This window comes from Lathyrus oleraceus, chromosome 3, assembly GCF_024323335.1.
Source record: "Lathyrus oleraceus cultivar Zhongwan6 chromosome 3, CAAS_Psat_ZW6_1.0, whole genome shotgun sequence".
NCBI lineage: Eukaryota > Viridiplantae > Streptophyta > Magnoliopsida > Fabales > Fabaceae > Lathyrus > Lathyrus oleraceus.
This window is the reverse complement of record NC_066581.1, coordinates 227,829,729-227,840,853: the sequence shown is the minus strand read 5'-3', so window position 1 is coordinate 227,840,853 and position 11,125 is coordinate 227,829,729. Positions and strand designations below refer to the sequence as shown.

At 31.2% G+C, this 11,125-nt stretch overlaps 1 protein-coding gene across 1 annotated transcript; it reads left to right on the top strand.

The window, feature by feature from the left end:
- Nucleotides 1–302: 302 nt before the first annotated feature.
- Nucleotides 303–3,426, top strand: LOC127130556 (uncharacterized). The gene is made up of 3 exons (XM_051059544.1): nucleotides 303–605; nucleotides 826–927; nucleotides 3,220–3,426. The coding sequence occupies exons 1-3, from the start codon at nucleotides 303–305 to the stop codon at nucleotides 3,424–3,426; spliced, it is 612 nt and encodes a 203-aa protein (XP_050915501.1).
- The last annotated feature ends 7,699 nt before the right edge of the window (nucleotides 3,427–11,125 follow it).

The following is an 11,125-nucleotide window of genomic DNA, read 5'->3' as shown; positions in this document are numbered from 1 at the left end:
CCATAAAATAGGGAGCATGCTGCCTATGCCTGGACAGTCACCAAAGTTTGCTCAGCTTTACATTTACCACACTGACAATGAGATTGGTAATAGGATTTAAGTATTCTAATTGTAGTTAACTAAAATGAAATTACAACGCACAATATATTATATTCCATATGATCAACATTTACAATATATCATTATATTATGGTAAACATTTTATTATTACATGCAACAACAACTCTAATATTCTTCCAGACATTGTTACAAAATAGAAATTTATGTTAGATGAGTACAATACACACACATGGTCTTTTAGAATGGAAACAGAGAGAATAAAAGATTGTTCTGTACCTGATATGAAGTTAAAGTTAATTTCTGAAAGATCGACAGATAAAAGGATTTACTACCAACCAACTGTTTTAGAGGTTGTTGCACTAATTGTTGGAGATGTTGATACATGTTCTAAAAGGGATATTATACTTGAAAGACATGGTGGAAGACTGAATATAATTAGTGAGTTTCATCCAAGTTATCTAGCGTATCAGTATCCACTTTTGTTTCCATACGACGAAGATGGTTATAGACTTGGACTGCTTCATAGAGAAACAAGAAAAAATAAAGTAAGCAAGAGGAATAGGCTTAAAATTATAGAATGACTTACATTTAGAACTCAAACCCGAACCAATGAAGCACATACTTTCATGTGGTCAATGCGGTTGTTTCAACAAATTTTTGGTTGATGGATTTACTATGATGGAATCAAAGAGACTTAATTTTATTCGCAATAATCATAAAAAGCTTAGAGTTTCTAAGTATTGTAATTTGAATGATACCGAATAGGAAGTAAATATTGAGGGATCAAACACAGGTAAAAGAGTGGTGCTACCGTCAAGTTATGTTGGAAGTCGGAGGTTCATGGAACAACTTTATTTTGATGGAATGGTAATTTGTAGCCATTCGGGGTTCTAGATATTTTTATCACATTTACTTGCAACCCAAACTGGCCTAAAATTCAAAGATTACTTTCCAAAATTAACTTACAGCCACATGATCATCCTAATATCATCTAAAGAGCATTCAAAATAAAGTTTCATGAGTTATTATCTGATCTAACAAAGAAACATGTTTTGTGGAGGATACTTGCATGTAAATCAAATTATGTTTCTTTAATATATAATGTTATTCACATTAGTTTTTTTATTTCTTTATATTCCATTTAATATTGGATTTATCTAATTTCAGATCTTTACATGTTTGAATTCCAAAAGCAAGGTTTACAACATGCACACATTATACTATTCTTACATCTGTCGAGCAAGTATCTAACAAGAGATGATATAAACTAAATAATTTCAGCAGAGATACCATCCGAAAAAGATGATAAAGAACTATATCATTTTCCCAAAACACATATGATGCGTGGTCCATGCGGTTTAGCAAACAAGTCTTCACCTTGTATGAAAAATGGAAAGTGCTCTAAGTTCTTCCCCAAGAAGTTTTAGCCTACTACTAATGTTGATCAGGATGGATATCTTGTATATAGGAGAAGACAAAATGGTAATTCAGTGATGACAAATCACATTGTCCTGGATAACACGTATCTAGTCCCTTATAATCCAACTTTGTTGAAAAAATTTCAAACACACATAAATAAGGATTGGTGTAATTAGAGAAGTTCAGTGAAATACTTATTCAAGTACATTAATAAGGGATATGATAGAATTACGGTTGCTATTGTGCAAAAATATTTTGGCGATAATCCTATGCACATAAATGTTGATGAAGTAAAGTAATATCTTGATTGTAGATTTGTGTCACCAAGTGAAGGATGCTGAAGGCTCTTTTCATTTCCTATTCATGGTAGAAATCTTGTTGAAAGATTGTTTTACCATCTCGAGGGTGACAATTATGTTTACTATACTGATTATGAGATGATAAACGAAGTACTTAATAAACCAAGTCTGAAGGAATCAATGTTTACTTCATGGACGGAATCCAGAGGCAAAAACCCTAACTTATTCTCAATTTGTTTCTAAGTTTGTTTATGAGAAAAGGTACCGACATTGGAGACCATGTAAAAAAGGCCATACCATTAGCAAACTTATTTGGGTTCCTCCAAGTATAGGTGAATTGTATTACTTAAGAATGATGCTAACTGTCGTTAGAGGTCCAACATGTTATGCTGAAATAAAATACATGGGTGGAAAGCTACATGATAGTTTCAGGGATGCATGTCTTGAAATGGGATTTCTTGAAGATGATAACGAATATATTGTAGCTATACGGGAAGCAAAAGATTGAGGTTTCGGTCACTTATTGAGAAAGTTATTCGTAACTATGCTTATATCAAGTACCATCAATAGACCCCGCCATGCATAGGAAAGAACCTGGATTTGGTTATGTGACAATATTCTCTATCAACAAAGAAACAAGTTAAGTAACATAGATAAGTGGGTTTTATATTTTTCTGTGACTTAATATGATTTATTTGGAAATGTTTTTGTCTTTCACTATGCAAAATATGTATATTGACGTCTTTATTGCCAATGTTGCTGCATTAAACAGTATATAATTCTTCAAAATTCTACTTTTCAGGATGACCATCTCTTTGTTGAACTATTGTTTAAGCTTATTTATTATATGAATCTTCACAAGAATTATAAAATTTGTATCTTGCAGAGTTAATAAACATCATAACCAATATATTAGAGTTTTTTGTTTCCTCTTTATGAGTAATATAGCAGCAATGAAAATGTTTGACCTGCATGTTTGTTGTGAAATATTCTGCATAAACCAGAAATCAAATTTGATTGCTATACTGATTGATTTTTTTAATTAAATTTTCTTTGAATTATATTTTCAGATTTACAGTTGACCGAGGAAGAAATAAAAAATATGACCCTTATTGAAATTGAGTTTCTATTGCAAGAAAATTGAAAAAGTTTGTATGAATTTAAAAGTATGCCTAAACCAAACTCATATGTCACGCGACACATTGGTAACAAGATGATTTACAAAGAACGAGACTATAATACTGATATTGAACGGAAAAAATTCTATGATTTATTTGGTTCACTTATAGGTAATTTATTTAATAGAAAAAAAAATTATATCCAAATTATATTAGTATGAGATATTTTGGAATTTTTAATGATAATACTTATATTTCGATTGGTAGATGAACAATGTTAATTTTTGATAAAACCATGCAAGTTGTGAATAATGTTAATATAGGAAGAAGCATCAATGTCTCATAAAAACTGCTTTAAGGCTTTGGATAAAACGCTTAAATACGACATGAGTGAGTTGGGTCTTGATAATACAATATTTGGTGGAGAAGTTATTGTTTTTGGAGGAGATTTTAGACAAATTCTTCCTGTTGTTCCAAGAGGAGTCCGCTTTGATATAGTACATGCTTCAATTAGCTCATCATATGTATGAGACTATTATCAAGTAGTTACTCTAACAAAAAAATATGTGACTTCAACAAGGTTCAGGGAATACAAGTTCTTAAGAACTGGTTGAATTCTCATAATGGATTTTAAATGTGGGAGATGGGAAGATTTGTGAATCAAATGATGGTGTGATAGATATTGAAGTTCCTTAAGAGCTTTTAATAACAAGTTTTGAGGATCCTATAAGGACAATTTTAGAGAGCACATATCCAATCTATTAGAAAATTACAAAAATGTAAATTTCTTACTATCTAGAGCTGTTTTTGCTTCAACCATTAGAGTAGTGGACAAAATTAATTATTATGTATTAGACTTGATTCCAGATAAAAAATGTTTATGCATATAATTAATACTTAATCAATTTCAATTACAAATGTTTTAATATTTTAATTTTATACCATTTTGTAGGAGAAGAAAAGGAGAATCTGAGCTCAAATTCAATCGATAAAACGATAGCCAATTATAACCAAGCTTATGAAGTTCTAAATCTAGAATTTTTTAGTTTTTCTAAGAACATCAGGTCTACCAAATCATAGGATCAAATTGAAATTGGAACATCTATTATGCTAATGAAAAATTTGGATCATGCATAAGGGTTATGCAATGGAACAAGATTAATTGTCACAAGGTTGACAATTAACATTGGAAAGAACATTGGAAACATGATTTACATTCCAGGAATGTATATGTCCCCTTTTGAATCACCATGAACATTCAAGTTGATTAGGAGACAATTCTTGATAATTGTCTCATACGCAATAACAATAAATAAATCTTAAGGTCAATTGCTTGATAATGTAGGATTGTACTTGCCTACTCCTATTTTTAGTCATCGACAATTGTATGTAGCAGTTTCAAGAGTGAAGAGCAAGAGTGGTTTGAAAATCTTAATAGACAACAAAGAGAATGCGTCATGTTTGAGTACTACCAATGTTGTGTTTAAGGAGGTCTTCCAAGCAATATATTTGTTGGTAAACGACTATTCCTTTTTCTGATTATGCTATAAATCCAATGTTTATATTTTAAATCTTTCTTTTAGTTTTGTTTTCACTAATTTTGGAAAATAGTTGTTGTATTATATATTTCCTCATGCTGTTGTATGATGGAAAAATGATTTATGAGATTATTGATGCAATGGATGAAGTTCTCTATTGAAGTTACAAATTATGTCAGTTTACAAATATGTTTTGAGATGTTTAGTAACATCTTCTTCTAGATTTTATTATGCATTAATCTCAAGTTTAAAACATTATATAACTTGAATCTTTTCTTTGATAATGTTTGTAATGAGTAACAAAACACATTATTTTTTCGTCATATTACATACATTTTTGAATGTATTATTTGGATCAATGCACATTAGATTGATGTATATAACAATTCTAAGATTGTAACTATGTGAATGTTAACCAATTGAATAAATGAATTCAAACTTAGCACACGAGAGTGGGCGACGTGTAATGTGAATCCAGACGGGACCAGTGCGATAGAACATGTTTTTTTTACTAGTTTATTAAAAAAAACTGAAACAAATAGATCATTTATTAGAAGTGTTAAAAATAATATTTAATTACAATTTTGACCCCCTATTTTACCTTATTGACAAAATTGATCTCCCTATTTTAAAATTAAACAACAGTGTTGGCCCTCCTCTCATACTTTTGCATTTAAAATTGACGTTGTTTCACTTTTTGAAATGACAAGTTTCTTATGAAACATGACAAATCATCGTATATAAATCTATTGTGGAACTTTACGGATAATAATTTAAGTTAAAAAACAAATATCTCACTGATGAAACAAATATCTCTAGTTTATAATTTGGCTTTTGATTGATGAATCAAAGATTCACATTAAATTTCAATATGGTATCAAAAGTCAACGACCCTCTCACTTCAAATCTATGGTCAAATTTCTTCATCTTCATCCTTTTATCCTTAGTAATTCTCTACTTGAGCTTTGCTCATCATGGATGTTGATAATTCATCACCACCATCAAAAGTTCCTATTTCTTCCTTCCAAACTACCAATTCTCCTTTTGGAAGCTCATTATCCCTAAATTCCTTTGGCCCTGAGATTTCAATCAAGCTTCAAGATAATAATGTCTTGTTTTATAATCAACATGTTGAAGGTACTGTCCTTATGCAAAAACTGCACAAATTTGTGGCCAATCTGAAAATTCCTTTGATGTACAAATATAAAATTGACAAAAAAGAATTATGCGATCTCGAAGGAATACGAAGCATGGATTGTTCAAGATCATTCGTTGTCCATTTGTCTTCTCTCGACAATCACTGGCGCCGTGAAGTCGTGTTACATAGTTTTCTCGAATGCAAGCTATCTTTTAAGGTTTATGACAAAGTCCATAAAAACTTCAATAAGATTATGAAGGCCCGTGTTCGTCAATTACGTATTGAGCTCATATCCATGAAGAAACTGAATCCTTCAACTACTGAGTATGTTCTTTAAATAAAAACAATTGCAAATTCACCACTCTTCATTGGTGACCTCATCACTAAGCAAGACCAAATCAATTTCATTCTTGAAGGACTTCCGGTGAAATACATTCATTTTGTCATGCAAATATATGGTTGCATTAAGTCACTTATTCCTTATGATGTTGAGTTTCTTCTTTATATGCAAGAAACTCATCTCGATAAATTTTTACAATAAATCTCAATTTCTAATATTTTCGCAAACTTAGCTCATCAGCAAATTGGTTCTACTCATGATGGTTATGCCTTTCGTGATCCTGGGCACAATCTTCTTGGTCGGGATCATGGTCGTTATAGAGGGAGCTCTTCAAGTTCAAGACTAACTTCCCAACTTTGTGGGAAATATGAACTTGTTGTTCTTGATTGATGACACATGTTTGACGATCACTTTGTCCCCGCTCAAGTTCATTGGATACACAAGATATTCAAGGCAACGCACATAGCAATGATAGATCTCAAGGTAAAGCCGACTCTTTCAATCATGTCTACCAAAGATACATTTACCTACAGTGGGGAATTCTCATTGCCAAATGAGTTAGAGTCTCAAGCATGATTTTGCGATTCATGTGTTTTCCATCACTTAACCTATATTGACTCCTTTTCTCCATAATAAAGCTCCATATTTAGGAAATAATAAAGTCCAAGTAGGTGATGATTAAAGCCTATCAATTAACCATTGATTCCTCTCATTTTAATTCTAAGTCTTTACCTAATTCCAAACTTTTTCATAAGAAAATTTTGCATGTCCAAGCAATCACTTTAAATTTGTTATCGATGTTTCAATTTGCCAAAAATTCTTTTGTCATTTTTTAAATCCATGCTAATAAGTGTTTTGATCAAATCCCAAGTTTCTAGGCAATTTGTACTTGAAGGATTCTTATATGCCAATGATCTGTATTATTTTCTTCATATTCAACTAAAATCCTCAAATGCATATGATTTAGCCTATCTTGTTTCCAACAATTGTTCACCTAATTACAACTCTAGCTTATCTAATTGAATATCTTATGATGATATCTCTCTTTGATATTATAGATTAGGCTAAACAAATTTTAATATTGGAGTTCTGATACATTTAATTATGTTTCTAATGCAATGCATAATTTATAGAGTAATTAATTTAACTATATATTTATGATTTTTTTGTTGGAGATTAATTAAATAGTATTATTTTTTACACAAACAAACTCATATCATTTTATTAATCAACCGATGTTCAATATAAGGAGGAATCAAATGAAGACTACTACGTCTAAACCAAGAATTGACCGCTTTTGCTAACAAGTGAGGAACCTAATCCACTTGGCGTTTAATAGGCTTTACCTCAAAGTTGGAATGGATTACTAATAACAACTTAATACTAGAAATAATAAAACTAAATTCTAATTTATCATCATGGTTTGCATGGATAGCTTGCACAACCAATTGGGAGCCGCTCTTAAAAGTAACAAACTTCATTTGTAATTGAATGGCTCCTATCATATCCTCTTTTAGTGCCAACACCCCAACTTCTATAATGGACTAACGACCTACATCCCAGACTACTCCCGCCATGATATACCCATTGTTGCAATCTCTATAACCCCACCCTTTATTCATTGTACCCCTTTGGATGTTAAGCCCAACATCAATTTTACACTTCACCCACCCTACTCTAGGTGACTGCCACAAGATTTTCTCCTAGGTTTGTTGCTCATTATTATTATTAGGTTGGAAGTTTAGTGTCATGAACCAATCCTTCCAATTATGGAATATCTGCATCCCTAATTTATTTGCCTCCTCCTTATCGTTGTTCCATACCCACCCATTTCTATTACTCCCGAGCACTCATAACATAATTGTTACTCTACCTGCGACCATCATATCCTCCTTACTACAAATATCCTGAATGATCGTCCTTGTGATGATGATGCACAACCAAAGAACACATGCCATTCATCTTCCACCTCAACTTCACATAACTGACATATTGTAGGACACATAACATAATGTTGTCTTAGACGATCTCGAGTAGGAAGGCAACCATGAACAATTCTCCATAGTAAATGTTTAGATTTCGGTTGGCCTTTTACCTTCCAAAAACTGGCCCAATCTCCATCGACACTTACTTCTCTAAGACCACTTTGATTGTTCATCCATAAATTGTACCATGTTTTTACGCTATAGATACCAAAATGCTCCTTTTTCTAGATCAACCCATCCCGAGTAACATCTTCATATAGGGGACACTTTCTCAATTTCCATAACTATTTCATGAGTAAACAATTACTTTATTTTCTGAACATTCCATTGTTTACTATTCATAAGCATAAGATTTGCAACCTTCATAGTATACACTTCTTGGCCTTGTGGTGCACTCACCCATCCTTTACCTTCACTTCTCAACATGGCTCAGACATAACAATAATTTTACTCCCATCCCATATCCTCCATCGACACCCCAGGATAAGAACCTCCCCTGCTTTCCATAAACTTCTCGAGACATAACTAGGGTCATTACCATGACTAGATTCAAAAAATAAAGAACTAGGGAAGTACTTAGCTTTGAAGACTCTAGCTACTAAAATATTTGGTTGCATCATGATATGCCACCCTTGCTTCGCAACCATAGCCATATTAAAAACCTTAAAATCATGAAATCCCATACCACCTTCATTCTTAGGACATGTCAATATATCCCACGCCAACCATCTAATACCCTTATTGTTATTGCCTCCTCCCTATCAAAATGAAATCATCATTTTCTCAATATCCTTCACGGTGGAATCAGGTAAGATAAGAGACTAATCACATAAGAAGGAATACCTTGCATAACTAATTTGATCATAACCTCTTTTCCAGCCCTGGACAACGGTCGACCTCTCTAGGAATTAATTATATTCCAAATATTATCCTTAATGAAGGCAAATGTCTCTTTTTTGCTTCTACCAACCATTGAAGGCAATCCCAAATAAGTACATGTACCAAGCATATGTCGAACACCCATCAGTTGAGAGAGATCTTCTTGAGCTGGTATACTAATGTTTCGACTAAAATACACCTCCAATTTGGTCTGGTTAATTTCTTGAACCAACACTTCTGCATATATTCGACGATTCTCCATGAGGTGCCTTGCCTCAAATAGATTAGCCATGCAAAAAAGAAAACAACCATCAAAGAAAAGTAGATGGGACACCATTGGTGACACTCTATATATGTGAATGCCATGTATGTCTCGTCTAGCCACTGCTCTATTGGTGAGTGATAAAAGTCCTTCCGCTATAAGGATAAATAGGTATGGCAAAAGCGGGTCTCCTTGTCCCAATCCCCTCTCTGGATGAATTGGCACAACTCTATCAGAATTAACCAAAACAGAATAATGCATCGAATTTACACACATCATAACCCGATAGATCCATCTATCTGCAAAACCCATCAGACCTAACACCCCCTCTCAAAAAACTCCAATCAACATATCATAAGCTTTGATAATATCAACCTTAAGTACAACTCTCCTTTATTTCCTCTTGTCTTACGCTTCAGAGCATGAATAATCTCAATTGATATAATCACATTGTCAAGAATCGACCTTCCTTCCACAATAGTTGATTGTTCCTCTGATACACATTTGGACAAGCAACCCTTCAACCTACTTGCTAGAATCATGGACACCATTTTATACACGATATTTCACAATGAAATATGGTGCATATCCTTTATAGAACGAGGGTTCTCGCACTTCAGAATAAGGTAAATATTAATGTCATTGGGAGTAGAAGGAAAGAAACATCTCTCCAACCAGTTGGAAACAACACTAAACAATATTGTTTTGATTTCAATAGAAAAACATAGTTAAATATTATTGCTTATTAATGATTTTGGTAAAAAAATATGTAATTAAAATAATATTCAAACAATTAATAAAATATATGTATCTTAATTTACACATGACAAATAAAATCTTAGGGACAACCGGCACCTAAAAGAAGAGACAACATTAATAACATAAATATAGAGGAACTTTATGCTTCTTTTTTTAGGAATATACACTTTGTTACTACCCCTGTCCATTTCTAGGGGATTATCGATAAGGTTGACAATCAATCGAACCAACTCGAATATAATGTGAAATTTGATTCGATAACTATATTGTTGAAAACCGAATATGAGTTAAAAACTAAGTTCGTTAACTAAGATGTTAATTTTTTTTGTACATTAATAATTAATAATTTCATTTTAATTATAAATTAAAAAGTTGATAAAATTATTTTATGTTAAAAAATCTATATGCAAAATTTAATAGAAAAAAATTATTTGCATCTTAAGAATAATGATAATTGATTAAATTATTTTTATTCATTCTTTAACATAAAATAACTCTATCAGTGATGTTTGTTATTCTATAATGAAAATATAAATATTTATTGTTATTGAATAAAAAATAACAATGAATATATTATTTAAAACCAATAATACATTTATATATTAATTCATTTTTTATAAGTTTTATTTTATGTATTAATTGTTACTTTTTGATACAATAATAATAAGTATTTGTATATTAATTAAAAAATAAAAAATACTTTCGATAAAATTATTTGATGTTAAAAAATTTATAATAATAATTTAATTAATTATCATAATTCTTAAAATGCAACAAATATTTTTTTTATTAAAATATAATATGAATTAAATTTGGGTATACTAAATAATTACACTGAAAAAAGACTACGAAAAAACAAATTAATCTAATCTATTAATTCATATATATATATATATATATATATATATATATATATATATATATATATATATATATATATATATATATATATATATATATATATATATATATATATATTATTTATCTTAGTTTTAAAACGTGTAGCATTTACTTTAGATTTAAAAAAAAAACTCTTAAGTCTGTGAAACAAATGAGTTGAACATAATGAACTAAAACTAATGAGTTGAACTGAGTTGTTCGTGAACTTAAACTGAGTTGAGTTTGAGCTTAAAAGTAGTCCATATCAAACTCGAGGCGAGTTTGAGCTTAAAAGTAGTCCATATCGAACTCGAGTCAAGATTTAAGTTGAACCAATTCTTATCGAGTCGAGTCGAATTGAGAAAAAATTGACTCGACTCGACTCATTTGCAACACTACTCTTTTGAGAAAAATCTCATTTGATCTCATGTGAAGCCTTGTCTCTAAAT

Coding starts and splice junctions, on each gene's coding strand:
- LOC127130556 (XM_051059544.1), top strand. CDS start 303: ATGGAAACAGAGAGAATAAAAGATTGTTCTGTACCTGATATGAAGTTA. Junction 606..825: donor GAGAAACAAGAAAAAATAAA/GTAAGCAAGAGG, acceptor GATACCGAATAG/GAAGTAAATATTGAGGGATC. Junction 928..3,219: donor AACTTTATTTTGATGGAATG/GTAATTTGTAGC, acceptor ATGTTAATATAG/GAAGAAGCATCAATGTCTCA.